Raw genomic sequence first — 17,841 nt, 5'->3', positions numbered from 1 at the left:
TAACCCTCATATGGAAAGCTTTTTTTATTTTTTCTTTTTCCGTGAATAAAATATTTAGTGCATAACGAGATGGACCTCATGGCAACATGGCATGCAAAAATTTGGTAGTCAAACGAGTCATCGTCGCATTTCATGGCAAGGACTACAACTAATATTCTGAATTATCAATATGCCGGAAAATAATGACAACATATTCATTGTATTCCCATATTTTATTCAATTGGCTAGTAGAAGACTGAAACGTTAAAATCTCTCTGAGAGAAATATTAAAAAAGGAGGATTATTAAACATTTTATGACAACCTTACTTTTCATCTAACTAACCTTTAACCAGTTGTAACTCGCCCAAATTTTCTATTAAAAAAAAGTTGTTAAAACAGCGCAGTTTTTTTTTCTTGGATGTGCCCAAACATTTTTAATAGTTTTTCGTTACATTAAACTACTCAGCCAAAGCATATAAATAACATTCTCAATCGATTTTTACACCCTTCGCCACCTTGTGGTACAAGGCATTGTGAATTTTTTGATTTAAAAATGAGATCGCAAAAAATGATTCCGCTCAGCCAATAATTAAAAAGGATTTGGAAGAACAAGGAAAATCTGAAACGGAAGAACTGCAACCAACTTCAGACTGCTGTCATTTTAAAGCCACTCGTCCGACAGCTGTTAAAATTATTCCAGTGACAGCTCATTATATTGTTTACAAGCGTACAAAAGCTTTTTGGTGAGAATTTAAGAGTAGCCCGACGTCAAGGAATTGGACTGAAGAAAACAGCAACATCAGCAGAAATGGTTCAAAAAGTAAAGAAGCGACTTGATGCAGTGACCGAAAATGGCTCGTGAGCTGAACATATCGCAATATTCCATTCGGCAAATACAAAATGATCGTGCTTACTTGCCAAAGAGGTTAGCTGAAAATGTGCACCTTCGGTTGGCCACCAGAACCCAAGCGTGGGCCGCCATAACAGCCGATGGTCGCTCTTCGCTCATATCAATCGACCGTGGCATCAGAATAAACGCCGAATATTATCGTGAAAATATTCTGAAGGGTGTATTAAAGCCTTGGGCACGCAAACATTTTAGCCGCTGACCTTGGACATTCCAACAGGACTCAGCACCAACACACTCAGCACGCGATACCAATCCGTTGGACTATTGTGTCTGGAGTATTTTGGGAAGCAAGTTTGGCTCTAAAAAATACCAAAGTGTCGATCACCTCAAACAAGCCCTTCGCCGGGAATGGACCAAAATACCGCAGAGCAGCAACGTGTGACGGTTTCATTGGCCATTTGAAAGCCATAATTCGAGCCAAGGTGACCAATTCGAACAAATCTAAACTTACTCTAAAACTTGATGCTATTTCCGACATTTTTTGCTTCACTTCATTCATGGTTTTCATTCTTCTTTCCGAAAATTTTAAAAATTCAAAAAAATTCTATTTTGCATTTTTAATTTATCCTTTTCGATAAATACTCTAATTTATTAGGGATGGCAAACATTTAATAGTAGTTCTGAGAGTGATTTCAATGGAACTAGAAACAAAAATGTTTGTTCGCTCGTATTTAATGGTCGAACAACGGATAGAGAGCGAAACACTTGCTATTCGAACGTAGTATTAAATTTCAAATGACAGCGAGCTCGATTAAACAAAGTTGTTGTAACCTTGAAATTATTGTTACCTTCCCTTTTCAGATGGGACTCGACCAATCCACTTGAAATATGCAATAATCCAAATATTTCATTCGCAATTCGGATTATTTCATTTAAAATTTGAAACAAATAAAATTATAAGAATTGATGAATTACAAATGGAATTTTGAAGTAAAACTAAAATGTTACCAATTACCTCTGAAAAGTAAAATTTCACCCGATGCAACATTAAAATCACAAAGATATTGTGTGTGTGTGTGTGTGTGTGTGTAGGTTCATTGAACTTCCAGCATTAACATTTCGAATACCACCCCTCTGCAATTAGTTCAACAACATATTTCTTATATTTCCCCACCATGAAGGCAGGCACAACAAAATCTTAAGGCTCAAACCAACTGGGACAACAAATCCTTTGCACAAACACCTACACCACCAACAACTATGCGGCGCATGCAGAGCATACTTTTTTCCTTTTCCGCAGTAACTTAAAACTGATTTCAAAAAGAAAATGAGCAGATGGATGAACGAAACAGATTAATACAGATTATGAGAGGTCCTTATTAGTATGATGCCCTTTTCCAGTGAACTTCCTTAAAAGTTCAAGAATCGTTTCTTGTTCCAGAGTAAAGTAGAACAACAATGCCAAATGTGGAGGTGAAAAAAAAGGCAAAAAGGTTTTCCATAACTGGACGAGGGCAAAAATTATAAATTTCTAAAGCATAACGGCAAAATGGATCGTTTGAATTTGTGTCATTAAAATTATGTGATTGTATCCAATCGAGGGCTTCACAAAGAAAATAGCTCTGCGATCTGAAAACGCTTAACCTCTCGTCTATAACTCAATTTTAAGAGGATTTTCCATAGATTTTGATCATAATTTGATTGCTACATCAATTACAACGACCAAAAATGTGCATTAACGAAATAATGGCTTTAGACCCATATATCTCTATAAATGTGTGTCTCTTTAGCTGTCTGTATGATTCGCACGCTAACTCTCTAGGGAATTTCCGATTCCGTCTAAAATTTACACATTGTAATATTTTTAACATACTTAGAACAAGTTCAACTATATCCCAACATAATAAATTGACTTGAGAATAATATTTTAATAAGCTTTCAAAAATAAGCCTTAAGCTTGAGAAAATCTTGAGAATGTATTGAGAAATGCTTGTTTAACAATTATAGAATAATCGAAAGGGAACCCTTATTCATAAGCTTATTCTTGTAATTGCAGAATAAGCTTACGAAAGTAATATTATATCAAGCTTATTTTTTCAATGGTATAAAATATTTATTTTTTAATTATTTTACACATTTCATTCATTGATCGCCATCCCAGCTGTCGCTGCCTCCTGTTACATTGATACCTAGATGATTTCTTTCCCCTTATTTGAGCTTTCGCATCTCCTCCACTAATTCTTCACTTCTCTTGAATTCTTGCAACTTATTGACGCCTCTATTCTGAAATGAGATTGAAATAATATACACTACAGATTCCCAGATTTATTATTCATCATTACCTTAGAGTTTCGTCCAGAAATGGGTCTTAAATTCGCGTGATTTTGATTTTAACCAAAGAAAATATTTTTTTGTCGACAATTTTCACAAAAAAAAATCAAAACAAATTTGTCAACAAAGGACAGATTTGAGAAAAGTTTGTGCAAAAGAGTTTTTCTCTAGCATTGTTGAGGAATTCTTACGATAAACTATTTTCATAATATTATTCTCAAGCTGTATTGTATTTTTGGTATGTTGGAATGTCTGTCCAATTATTTTGCTTTTCCCCCACAAAAGTTTAAACTCGTAGAAACTCATTATATCTTAAGAAAATTCGAACATTATAATATTTGTACCAGACTTAGATATTCATAAAACTTATACTAACAGCCAGAGATCTGTCAACTTCACAATGCGTTTCAAAAAGTTACAATAATTTTCCGCGGGATGTATTACTATTTGATTGGACAAAGGAAAAAATTCAAAAGAAAGAAGCTCCGAGCTCGAGACAACTCAGAATCTAATCCTTATGGTCAGTACACCTCATTTCTCACAAAACATATAGATAAGAGATTGTACGAATATAAAAACAGGAAATGGTCAAAGCTCTTAGAAAATATGAAACCGGGTGATAAACGGTTTTGGAAGATTAGTCGATCCTTGAGAAGCAAAGGGAACTATACTATTCCTGATCTTTTTGATGGTCCTACAAAATTAATTACGGACCCAGAAAAAGCGGAATTACTTGCAAAATCATTCAGTAATTCACATATACTTATCTCTTCGTTTAGCCATTCCGTTGATGACACTGTCAACTTATCTGCATCACAGTTAAACTCTGTACCCCCGTCCATAGAGGATATAACCTACATATCAAATTATGAATTGATAGATATTATTCCCCTGTTAAAGCCGTCAAAATCACCAGGTTTTGACAAAGTACCCAACATTGTACTAAAACATCTACCAGAAAAGGCAATACAACTTCTTGTTCATCTTTTTAACAATTCTATACGACTCAATTATTTTCCTTCCGTATTTAAAGAGGCAAAGGTCATTGCAGTGAGAAAACCTAATAAACCTCCTAGTGATCCAAGGAGTTACATACCCATTTGTCTACTAAGTAATTTGGGTAAAATTTACGAAAAAAAAAATCATTCAAGAGTTTTGAATCATGGAACTGAATTGAACATAGTTTCTGATAACCAATTCGGGCTCAAGAAAAATCATAGCACAACCCATCAAATCGTCCGTTTAAAAAACAAAATACTTAAAAACAGAAATAGAAGAAAATCAACCGGATTAATTCTTCTTGATATAGAAAAAGCATTTGACACAGTGTGGCACAATGGTCTCCTATATAAATTGGTGAAGGCTAATTTACCCATCTACCTCTGTAAAATTATTGCACATTTCCTAAAAAATAGATCATATGCTGTTGCAGTTAACCAAAGTAGGTCTTCATTTAAAAATATTGCAGCTGGACTTCCACAAGGTTCCATATTATCTCCTACGCGATACTCCATTTATACATCGGATTTCAAACCGCCTCGTGCAATTGATACTGCATACTGCGCAGACGATACAGCACTCATATCTTCTAGTAAATTAACATCGGCTCTCCTTAAAAAAATGAAGTTAAGCTTAATGGCGTGCAACAAATATTTCAACAAATGGAAAATCAAATTGAACTATAATAAAACTCAAGCAATAATATTCCCATTGATCGCCATCCCAGCTGTCGCTGCCTCCTGTTACATTGATACCTAGATGATTTCTTTCCCCTTATTTGAGCTTTCGCATCTCCTCCACTAATTCTTCACTTCTCTTGAATTCTTGCAACTTATTGACGCCTCTATTCTGAAATGAGATTGAAATAATATACACTACAGATTCCCAGATTTATTATTCATCATTACCTTAGAGTTTCGTCCAGAAATGGGTCTTAAATTCGCGTGATTTTGATTTTAACCAAAGAAAATATTTTTTTGTCGACAATTTTCACAAAAAAAAATCAAAACAAATTTGTCAACAAAGGACAGATTTGAGAAAAGTTTGTGCAAAAGAGTTTTTCTCTAGCATTGTTGAGGAATTCTTACGATAAACTATTTTCATAATATTATTCTCAAGCTGTATTGTATTTTTGGTATGTTGGAATGTCTGTCCAATTATTTTGCTTTTCCCCCACAAAAGTTTAAACTCGTAGAAACTCATTATATCTTAAGAAAATTCGAACATTATAATATTTGTACCAGACTTAGATATTCATAAAACTTATACTAACAGCCAGAGATCTGTCAACTTCACAATGCGTTTCAAAAAGTTACAATAATTTTCCGCGGGATGTATTACTATTTGATTGGACAAAGGAAAAAATTCAAAAGAAAGAAGCTCCGAGCTCGAGACAACTCAGAATCTAATCCTTATGGTCAGTACACCTCATTTCTCACAAAACATATAGATAAGAGATTGTACGAATATAAAAACAGGAAATGGTCAAAGCTCTTAGAAAATATGAAACCGGGTGATAAACGGTTTTGGAAGATTAGTCGATCCTTGAGAAGCAAAGGGAACTATACTATTCCTGATCTTTTTGATGGTCCTACAAAATTAATTACGGACCCAGAAAAAGCGGAATTACTTGCAAAATCATTCAGTAATTCACATATACTTATCTCTTCGTTTAGCCATTCCGTTGATGACACTGTCAACTTATCTGCATCACAGTTAAACTCTGTACCCCCGTCCATAGAGGATATAACCTACATATCAAATTATGAATTGATAGATATTATTCCCCTGTTAAAGCCGTCAAAATCACCAGGTTTTGACAAAGTACCCAACATTGTACTAAAACATCTACCAGAAAAGGCAATACAACTTCTTGTTCATCTTTTTAACAATTCTATACGACTCAATTATTTTCCTTCCGTATTTAAAGAGGCAAAGGTCATTGCAGTGAGAAAACCTAATAAACCTCCTAGTGATCCAAGGAGTTACATACCCATTTGTCTACTAAGTAATTTGGGTAAAATTTACGAAAAAAAAAAATCATTCAAGAGTTTTGAATCATGGAACTGAATTGAACATAGTTTCTGATAACCAATTCGGGCTCAAGAAAAATCATAGCACAACCCATCAAATCGTCCGTTTAAAAAACAAAATACTTAAAAACAGAAATAGAAGAAAATCAACCGGATTAATTCTTCTTGATATAGAAAAAGCATTTGACACAGTGTGGCACAATGGTCTCCTATATAAATTGGTGAAGGCTAATTTACCCATCTACCTCTGTAAAATTATTGCACATTTCCTAAAAAATAGATCATATGCTGTTGCAGTTAACCAAAGTAGGTCTTCATTTAAAAATATTGCAGCTGGACTTCCACAAGGTTCCATATTATCTCCTACGCGATACTCCATTTATACATCGGATTTCAAACCGCCTCGTGCAATTGATACTGCATACTGCGCAGACGATACAGCACTCATATCTTCTAGTAAATTAACATCGGCTCTCCTTAAAAAAATGAAGTTAAGCTTAATGGCGTGCAACAAATATTTCAACAAATGGAAAATCAAATTGAACTATAATAAAACTCAAGCAATAATATTCCCATTCAACAAGTCTCCAAAGAGAATTCCTAGAAGGCAATTTAGGTTCTATAGAAATGAAATTAGCATTGCCGATGAAATAAATTATCTCGGAGTAAAAACTGACATTTAAATATCATGTCAAATCATCGTGCCAGAAGGCGTTAAAAGCCCCTAGAGCTTTATGGCCCTTCATGAATAGAAGATCCAAATTATGCTTGGAAAACAAAAATTTATTATATAAAGGTGTAATACGGCCACTTCTGTCTTACGCGTCCCCTATTTGGTATAGAGCTGCGAAATCGCATATAAAAAAGTTCAAGATAATTCAAAATAAATACCTGAAGATAATTTACGACAAAAACTGGCATTTTCCTACCTCTTCGTTACATGAAGAAACAGGATATGAACTATTCGCCGATTTCATAAAACGCCTCAATGATAAATTTTTTTATACAAGTTTCGACATCTCGTTATTCTAAGATAAGAGAATGTATAGAAGAATTTTAATATATTTTATATGACAAATTAAAATTATCAAATTGAAATTTATTGTATTAAAATTTGTTATTTTTATATAATCAATTTTAATCAATATATTTTCAAATTATATTTAAAATCTTTTTTGTAGTTCAAATATAGGTTTTATATCCTTTTTCTTATAAATCAATTAAAAATTGTATTATATGTTCCATAGAAAATAGTTATTGGATAAATAAAATTGAAAAAAAAAAAACAGACTTAGATCAGATATGAATATGGACAATCTCGATCCACTCGTTCTGGTACTTCCCTCAAAAGGGCTAAAATTTTATGCATTCCTAACTCTCATAAGATGCGATGCATCGGTTTACTCTTTCTGGCAACTTTCCCACAGAAAGATTAGAAGTTTGAACAGTTACGCTCATAACTTATACCGCATTTTGAACAGGCGCGAAAAGGGAAAAATTCTACGAAGGGACTTTATAATTTCCTCTCTCTCTCTTAAACTGTAAAATTTACTATAATCAACATCAGGGTTTCGGAGACAGTGTTGCAGGAGTCAAAGCCTAGTCGAAAACGTAACTCGAATTCGACTCCTTCTTTAATTTTCCCAATTCAAATTTAAAAATTGTGAGTGCTATACCCATCTTGGAAGATAAGGAAGGAGAAGAAAATGTTCGAAATAATTATCTCAAAATTTTCATAATTCTATAAAGAATATGCATATAAATTATTAATCAGCATAAAAATCTAAGTAGATTTATCTACGTTCAAATGTCTGTTGATCTGGTATTGAAAAGGGGCTACATTGGTAAACGCTTAGGTTTAGCCCCCTGATTCTATCAGACGACAAAGTTTCTCGAGGAATATAATCCCGCGCAGCTGAAAACGTCCCGCTTCCACATACAGGGTGAGATGAAAAAACTACAACCAACTTCAGACTGCTGTCAAAAACTTACACCGAAGCAGATAGAAAATAGACTCAAAAGAGCTAAAGAGTTGCTTCGCTTGGCCAAAAGTGGTGAACTGCCGAATTTGGTTTTCTCCGATGAGAAAACATTCGTTGTCCAGCAGTTTGTAAACAAACAAAATGATCGTGTTTACTTGCCAAAGAGGTCAGCTGAAAATGTACACCTTCGGTTGGCCACCAGAACTCAAGCGCCGGCCATGGTGATGGTGTGGGCCGCCATAACAGCCGATGGTCGCTCTCCGCTCTTATTAATCGACCGTGGCATCAGAATAAATGCCGAATATTATCGCGAAAATATTCTGGAGGGTGTATTAAAGCCAGGACTCAGCGCAGTCGCACTCAGCACGCGCCACCTAAGAAAGGTTACAAAATGATGTTCCTAGCTTCATTTCCAGCGCACAATGGCCACCGTTGGACTATTGTGTCTGGAGTATTTTGGAAAGCTAGGTTGGCACTAAAAAATACCAAAGTGTCGATCAACTCTAGCGAGCGCCGCTCGGAATGGGCCAAAATACCGCAGAGCTACATTCGGGCAGCCTGTTTGAAGGCCATAATTCGTGCCAAATGTGACCAATTCGCACAAATCTAAACTTATTCTAAAATGTTATTCTATTTCCGACATTTTTTGCTTTCATTCAATAAAGTTTAGAAAAAAAATTAAAAATTATGGCGTTTGACTTTGTTGCAGTTTTTTCATCTCACCCTGCATACGACAGTTAATACTTTCTAACTTCATTTATATGAGAAAACTCACTACATGTTGGATTAGTAACCCAGTATTTTAATCCAAAGAATAACTACATATTTGCGAACTGACTTTATGTATTTCCAAGCAATAAACACCAAACTTCGTGTGGCATGGCCTTTGTAAAAAAGCCGGTTAGTAATTTGATTTGTAGTCAGATTTTTTTTCGCTGGGAATATTTATATATTTGACTTGAAAATATGATATTCTTGTTAAATGTCTCTGAATTTGTTTGATTTGTATTCTAATTTGATTCAAAATTCTATTCCCAACATATCATATTTGTACTCAATAGGTATTCTCCATTACGTGTGCCTTTTGGCGGAATAAATGCTTCATTGCAAATTCATTATCGTCTTTAATACGTTCAGACAATATTTTATTCGGGCAATTAAGGCTAGACACGTTTTGGCACTTATTCTGTATTACCTGTGGCTGAAAAACGTTTTCGAGCATCGTAATTTAAAACAGCAGCAACAACAACATTATCAAATATATGGGAAGAAATTTTATCCACCACTTGGCAACCACAGATCAGCAAATAGAAAATCGATGCAAATCGATGGGATAGGAAGAGATATATATAACAATAATAACATAAGCTATCTGTAGTAAATTTAAAAAAAAATGAGAAGTTTATTCTGGGGAAATGTTATTTATGGAAATTAAAATAATTAATCGCAAGTCCATTCCTCTTGGCTGGTAGTTTTTTGACAAAGATGAAGGAGAAAACAAAGGAATGAGTAATTTAATTAACTTCTCACAACTGACATGAATCATGTTGGCCATCATGGCGAATGCATCTTCTTGAGAACAGACCATTGATCCCCCGTTGGATGTCTTTGTCTGTTGCAAATAAAAAGATGCATTTATGGCCAGTCCACATTCCACATTGTGGCACATTCATTTGCAACAACAATGGCATTGCAACCCACGACACGTCTCTTCAAATTGTTGACCTAAAATGCAATGAAATCCTTTTTAAGACGTAGTCAGTCGACGAAAATTGTCGGCTTCCTGTTTATTCGTTTGTCATACAAAATCGTCGTTCGCCAAAGGCACAAACCGAAGATGAGTAACTTTGCTGTTTTGAATTTTAATTTGCACTTTTAACTAATTCCCCATTAATAAATACTAATTGTTTGATTCATTTGTTCATTCATTAACTTTATCTTGATAGTCTTTGTGTTGTTGATTGTCTTATTGATTAATATTGGTCTTACGCGAGTTGGTCAGGCAAATCCATTGATTCACTCGCAAAATTAACCCAATCCACTTGTAATGAATCAAATTCGGTCGAGGTAGATTATTCTTAACACATTAGAATATTCTGTGTACCCTTGTAGTCTTTTTTTTTTTTGGAAAATAACGTACATACATATGGTGTTAGTGTAGCAAATACATGAAATCGGCCGAAAAAATATATGGGAGCTATATCCAAATCTGAAACAATGTCAATATAATTTGGCTAATTTATTTTGGTTTCAAATTTCATTACACATTCCAAATTTGGAGACTATGTCTGCAATCGTTCAATAGATATGTGCATATAAAAACTGAATTTTTTGGAGGTACCTCCGATTTATATGCTATATCCCTAGTTCCAAATGGAATTTTAAAAATGTATATAGCCTATGTTACTTTCAGGCGATGTTGTAGCATACTTGGAAATTTTAAGGAAAATCGGTTCAGAGGTTTTTGAGGCCATAAATTACAAACAAAACAAACAATCAATCAAACGGTCCTCTTTTATAGATATAGAAGAAGATATACAAAATAAATTAAAATGGTTCTTTGGGGATTTGTCTAAAAATGTATATTTGTAGTTTATAATGGGTTCTAGTTTCGATGGCAGAACACGTTTTCCACCCACGAAATTGTTTCAAATTTAGTATTTAAAACATAACATTCGTTGTAGTATAAATTCATATAGATTCTCGTTTTGGAATGGAACCCATTTAACGACGATTAAAAAAAATGAAAATAGATTCATTCAATAAGCTAACAACAACACTATGTTCATAGAATTTTAACGTGTTATTGGCAAAACTTGCAGAATAGGCCAAAACCAAAAGAACACGACCGATTTGTATTGGCAAGAAAGACAAGTTAAAGAGTATCAGTCAGTTTTGCCGACTGATGTATGCCCTCATCCAATGTCCGTGCATTTTAATATATTTTAACTTACGGTATGATTATTCAAAATGATGAGCCATTATGGAGATCCAAAGGAGTGAGCCAATGGAAAACATTCGTATCTGACAAGTCTGATATAAATATAATAACGTTCCATATTTTGATTTTATTGACAAATTCTTTTACTTTATATGAGGCATGTGATAATTTTTGGAAAATGTTGAATATGAAATAATGAATTTATATGTTGAATACCTTAATCTCCCTGCACAGAGTCTATCTAACTTAGGTGTGAGTCGAATAAAGCACATGGACACAGTAGCCACACATTGGGTATGGATAAAAAAAAACATTTCTTCTCCACTTAAATTGCCATGGGTCACAACTAATCCAACTCTAGCTACTTTCCTAAACTGGAATGTGAAACGTTTCACATTATCAGCCATTATTAACTTAGGTCTTTCACAAATTCAAATTATTTTTTAATTTCGTAACATTTTCAGTTCTTTGTTTACTTCGTTTATAAAAACAAAATAATAATAATAAGTTTGAGAAGAGATCTTGACAGAGCCATTCGGAATAAGTGCGTTAGTGTGAGTGTGTGCGCACTGTTATCAGTTCACGAATAAAATATGTTTTAGTTGTTTATATTTGCTAAATAAATATTTTTCTCAAATCAAATTCAAAAACATATGTACTTTTAAATAAGTAAAATGAAAACAAAATTCAATGTCATGTCGGCGTTATGGATTCAGTACCAATTTCATAATCTAGATCAGGGTTTTCCATCACACACACGGATGCCATTCTGAAAAATTTAAAAAAATATTAAAAATCAAGACGTATTTGGTTTTTAAATAGATCGCAAATCTTAACTTAGAATTTATATTGGAATCGAATTAGAGCATTTTCCGAGTTTCAGCAAATAATAACCAAATTCGGACAAAATCTCTGTACAAGCTCCCGTCCCTGATGTCGAATTCACATGCAAAACAGATAAGAAAGCGAGGGAAGTGATTTCCAGAATACGGAACGTTTTGTTGAGGGAAACTCGGTAAGATCGTGAGGGTTTAATGACGATTTTTTCAGAATGCGTAAGATAAATTAAACAAATTAATAACAAAAAAATCAAATATTAAAATATCCAGTGTGAAATTCAGAGAGAGAGAGAGAGATAGAGAGGCGAGAGCTTTCCCATTAAAGTTCGTTTCGTTCAAGTTCCAGTTCTACGGCACTACAGTGTTACCGCTGGGAATTTTGAAAAAGTTGCACAAAAAGTCATTTTCATACAAAAAAGTCGCACAGAAAAGTCAGAATTTCAATAAAAAGTCGCACAGATTAATTTTGAAGATTTTTATTCAAACAAAGAACATAAAACATAAAAAACATAAAACTAAATAACAATTCAATAAAAAATAATACAAAATTAAATTATAATTTCATTTTTTTGAAACTTCGTTTCTGTATTTTTGTACGAGATCATCACTGGGATTCCATTCCTCTATTCCTGCATCTAGCAAATTTAGAGCTGATAGCATGGATCCACAAGTTGTTACATTTAATCTATTAGTTAATTTTGTTTTCATTAGTCCTAATTTAGAAAAAATTCTTTCCGCAGAAGCGCTGCTATGGGGCAGGGTTAATACATGTGCGGCAAAATCGTATAGGTGTAAATATAAAGGTTCGTTTAAAGCATTTTTTAAACTACCTATAGTATGCCAAAAAATCTCAACATTTTTAATGTTAAAAATGTGTTTGTATGACTTATCATTAACTTTACTTTCTAATAGTTTGAATTCGCTAATAAAAGCTTCAGGTTCACTTATAATATAATTAAATTCATATATGAGATCAATATAATTAAAGTCTTCGTTTGAGGTAAAAAATGTTGGTTGCAAAACTCTTAAAACATTTAATTGTTTATCGTTTATATTTATCCTTGACAGTATCTCGTCACAAAGTTTTTGGTAAAATTTTAAAATATTGTTTTTTATAGTTATGCATTCAACATCAAGTATATTTTTAGCTTGCATTTCTGTTTCAGCTTCATGACCTATATATATATTTAAAACATCTTTTATATTATGTGTATCTTTAAAATTTATACTTTCTAGCTTTGTGACCGATATATATTCCTTTTTAAGGAAATTTTGTAAAATTTGGAGTAAAATTTCCTTTGTATATGTAATCAGGTATACTATTTGTGATGACTCGCTTTGAAAGCATTTGTTAAATTTATTCATAAGACCCAAAATATATACCAAGAATTTTAAATAAATGAGGTTTTCAGACGACAATCCATCTTGAATTGCACGTATTTTATCCATTGTCCTTGGACATTTTTCTTCACATTGAGCCCGAAGGAAATAATGTTGTAATATCGTCCATTGTTCTACAATTCGTTTTGCCACCGACTCGAACGAAAGCCATCTAGTATCCGAAAGACTTAAAAGCTTGTGTTCTGGGACATTGAACATATCCTGCAATTCTGAAAAATCTACTCGCCTGTTTGAACTTTTGAAAAAATTATAAATGTTCTTGGGTAACTTTTCAACTTCTTCTGGTATACATTTCAAAGCTGAAATATTCATAAGATTTACAGAATGACAAACGCAACCAAGATGGAACAGGTGGGGGATTTTCTTTTTTAATAAACTAGACACCCCAATGTTTTTCCCAACCATACTGGAAGCGTTGTCAGTTGCAAACCCGATAAAATTTTCTAAGGGAATCTTATTATTTTCTAGTGATTCAATAACGGCATTACAAATTGTTTCGCCTTTTCCATTTTCTGGTTGTACTAATTGAAAAAAATTATCTTCAGTCTTTCCTCGGTCCTTGTTGAATTGCCTCACTACCATTACTAGACATTTATTGATGGAAATGTCGGTTGTCTCGTCTATAATGAGGCTAAATTGTTGTTTTTGCATTTTAGAGACTATAGCGAGTTGACCTTCTTTACCGAGAAACTGTGCAATTGCAGTTGATTTTGTACGACCACATGATACCTTAATAATTAAACAATATATATACCTATTGCTTTTTGGTACCAAAATATGTTTACATACCAATTTAGCTATATTTGAATCAGGAAAAATCATGGAATTGAATTTACCAAGTCCGTCCATAGAATTGAAAGATTGGTTTTTTGTAATTGCACGTAACACCAACTTAATTTCAGCAATAGCGACATGTTTTCGTAAGTCTGTATTTCGATGTGGCAAATAATCAGTCAGTTGTATTTTCGCATTTTCAGATGTTTTGGTTATGTTACTAAGATGTTTCTTTGTTTCAGCATGTCGTCGAAGATGGTTTTTTTGGTTTGACAAAAGTTGTTTACAAACAATGCACAGGGGCCGCTTTGTCTCACCATCTTGCTTAAGCCACCTGTATTGCATCTCCCATTCCTTGGAATAATACCGGGAAATATTGCGTTTTTTGGAGGAACATGAAGGTTCTTCATCATTTTCCGATTCGGACTCGGTGTTCTTTTCAGATTCTGAACTTGTTTCAATTATCGTGTCAGCTCCTTTGCCCAGGGTCAGCCTTGCTTTGTTGGGAGATTCATCGTCAGCCTTTCTTTTTGATCTAACAATAAATCTATTAAGTTTAAACATTAATATTTGAAAAATTAAAAAAAAAAAAACAAATATTTACCTGTCCATAGAAGATTTTTACAAACACTTGTTTTTAATATAAAATGAGCACAAGCGTCTAAAAACTGAATATTGTTTTCAAAATAACACAAAATACTAATTATTTACTTCACTGAATTCAATTTAATGCTGTACTCTTTATTTTTAATTATATATTTAATTGCACTCCTCTTTCGCCAATGTCGTTGTTTTCGTTTTTCAAAGAATAATGATCAAAAGGTAACACAAACAACTGATCAAACTACTGTGTCGCATAATTGCAGCGTACGGCGTTAGCAATAGCGACGTGAAATTAGTTTGAATTTGAACGGCATGTACATTTGAACTTTTACAGGGTTTACCTCATCTATGATGATTTATTTGACATATATGTGAAATACTGTACACTAAATCCAGTACAATATAAATGCACTATACCAAATAAAAAAGAATAGAACTTATATTGTTGAGCAATAAAAAAGTCGCAAAAAGGTCGCACAAAGTTTAAAAAGTGGCAAAATTAGAAGATAATAAAAAAGTTGCACATATAGTCACAGATCATCAAAAAGGTTGCAAATTGCAACTTTAGTCGCACAACGGTAACCCTGCGGCACTAGTCCAATGTGCCTTAGTTTTTGTTAAAAATTTGTTTCAATAATAATTTTAGACAGCATTCTTTTTTTAAAGTTGAAATAATTTTCAATGTATAACGAACCAATTTCTTTATACGAATTTGCTCAGATCTGGTGTAAACCATGGCTTGTCAAGACTAAATAGTTAAATGTAGTTTTTTTTTTTTTTGATGTTGTCGGAACTTGCCTACCAACGGTTGATATATAACTACGAATTTTTTAAATATTTTGTAATGAGCTATAATTTGAACGACCACATGGACTAGAACTGCCAAAGCTATTTCAAACAAGTAAGCAAAGACTATAGCCGTGCAGGGTGGACCATGTAATACCCTACAGGAGTACAATATGTTAGAAGAAAATGTTGGTATTTTTTCACACAAAAGTAGTGGTTCATCCTACCCGCTGTCCTAAACTCTAACTTCATGCGAGATTTCGTGCCCTTTGGTTTCTATTTGTGACCTTTATAACGGCTGCAAAATCAGGAATATTTTTAGTTGTTGGTCCATTTCCACCCCCAAAAATATTGCGGACATGTTGGGAAACAACAGGCCTAGCCCTTCCGAGCCTAACCCTACCATTGCACAGTGGTCGAAGTCGTATGGGAACAGCGGCCAAAAATACTTTCAGTGCAGATATCAATATGATTCTTTGGTTATGGTACCTTGATGGGATAAAAATTAAAAATGTGACAAAATGGATAGGGTCGATGCATGTTTTGGCATGGTCCCCTTACAACGTACCTCCCGAATAAGGGTTATTTGCCCAATTTTTGTCACATTTTACACTAGATTGCTCTGTTATTTGACATTTTACGTTCTAAAGAGCTAAAAAATAGTCTGACTGAAAATTATTTGGAACGGCCCGCCTTCAGGTAGAGTCCCTCTGTAAAGGTACCTCCAAAAATAGAAGTATTTTTTATACAAATCCCAGGTTGCCCATATTCGACGGACCTTTGGGCCCTTTGGGCCCATTCCAATCGACGAGGCTTGTCCGCAGGCAACATTCTTTGCGTCAATTGAATTTTGTACGAGAACAAATGCAAATCAATACGAATAATCCGTTGTAAAGTAGACCGAGCCATGCCCAACTGCTGAGAACGGCGTTTTTGGGATGTTCTTGGAGACCTCTCAACACTGGCTCGTACGGCAGCGATATTTTCGGCCGACTTTTATATGGCCTCTTTGGATTAGAAAGAGCCTTACCAGTCGAAAATTTTTCGTATAAACGCTTAATGGTGTTCTTAGAAGGGCACTTCTCACATTTTTTGGACTGACGCTTCAAACGCGGTATGTCATTAAGCGATGTCAAAAGTCAAAAGTTATTGGGTCCGTCGAATATGGGCAACCCTGTATTAAAATTTTATTAGCTGTGGGTGAAAGATAGTGCCATGGATATCTATTTGTTAACTCTTAATAACTTATTATACCCAGAAGACAATGCAGGCAACATTATTGAACACCCCTCAATTATATCCTTATCAATCCCAAGAGCGAAGTCACTTCAGTATATTGGGCATAACATACAAATCTGACAAAATCTGAAAGTTAAATTAGCACTTCAAGAATCTTAGGACCATTACTAATGGCGTGAAAAAACATTGGAGGATTCAGGGGGGAAAACAATTAAAACTTTAACTGAAATCCAATTTTATTTTCAAAATTAATCTTAAAGGCAACTCAGATCACTCACATCTTCTATATTATACCCAACTACTAAACACACAAATTACTGCACTAAAAATAAGTCAATACCTTGCTTGTCGATAATTATACCAAGATTTGTCATTTTAAAATGTATTTAATTTTGTAACACATATCTATTTTTACTCTTTTTTTACTGATTCCACTGAAAAAAGCAACTAACTACATTTTCTCTTTTTTGATGCTATTTTCGAAGTGTCCCGTTAGAATGAAGCCAAGATTATTATGTTTTCTAAAAAGCTTAACCTCTTAAGAGTTCATGTGTACACATTTGACAACAAATATCTGATTTTCATTTTTTGAATTTTGGCCATTGGCAGCGACCACTGTGCATTGTGAAAATCGTGAGGATCGGACGATAATTGTAATCTGTATATAATAACCCCAACCTGTGTTGTAAGGTGAAAAAATATAACAAAATGTACACTTCAGTATTGAGTCAATTTGAAAAAATCGCATGCGATAAAAAATATGAAAAAAAAATATCACAAAATACTACAAGATCTATATTAACATCATTATTTGCATCTTTTTATGCGATTTTTTTAGATTTTATTATATATCATCATATCATCCCCAAAAGCAATAGGCTTCTATTCGGGCCCTAGTCCCACCTCCATTCTAAATGAAGTCATAATTGCGACCTGTAGAGTGATTACAAATTAACATGGACAGACGGACGGACGGTCCGAGTTATAGATTTGGTGATTTTTATTTTATTTTTTGACGGTGGGACTTAATTTTTGAAATCAGATTCTTATTTATATAATTAAATTCTATTTTTTATGGTTTTT

The 17,841-nt window shown here is 33.7% G+C and overlaps 2 protein-coding genes across 10 annotated transcripts in view; both read right to left on the bottom strand.

Annotated features, from left to right (window-relative positions):
* LOC101891010 (solute carrier organic anion transporter family member 5A1) overlaps nt 1-17,841 on the bottom strand; it is a 68,537-nt gene that overhangs the window by 24,652 nt on the left and 26,044 nt on the right. The window lies entirely within an intron of this gene.
* Nucleotides 12,416-15,315, bottom strand: LOC131800572 (protein FAM200C-like). 2 transcript variants are annotated; one of them, XM_059128300.1, is made up of 3 exons: nt 14,735-15,315; nt 14,146-14,677; nt 12,416-14,085 (listed from the first exon to the last, which is right to left on the bottom strand). In XM_059128300.1, the coding sequence occupies exons 1-3, from the start codon at nt 14,740-14,742 to the stop codon at nt 12,517-12,519; spliced, it is 2,109 nt and encodes a 702-aa protein (XP_058984283.1). In that variant the 5' UTR covers nt 14,743-15,315; the 3' UTR covers nt 12,416-12,516. The 2 variants fall into 2 exon arrangements, with proteins under 2 accessions (XP_058984283.1, XP_058984282.1); XM_059128299.1 differs by having other exon boundaries at nt 12,416-14,677.

Source organism: Musca domestica, unplaced genomic scaffold (assembly GCF_030504385.1).
Source record: "Musca domestica strain aabys unplaced genomic scaffold, Musca_domestica.polishedcontigs.V.1.1 5, whole genome shotgun sequence".
Classification (NCBI taxonomy): Eukaryota; Metazoa; Arthropoda; class Insecta; order Diptera; family Muscidae; genus Musca; species Musca domestica.
Note: the sequence above shows the minus strand (reverse complement) of the source record. Positions and strands in the feature narration are given on the sequence as shown.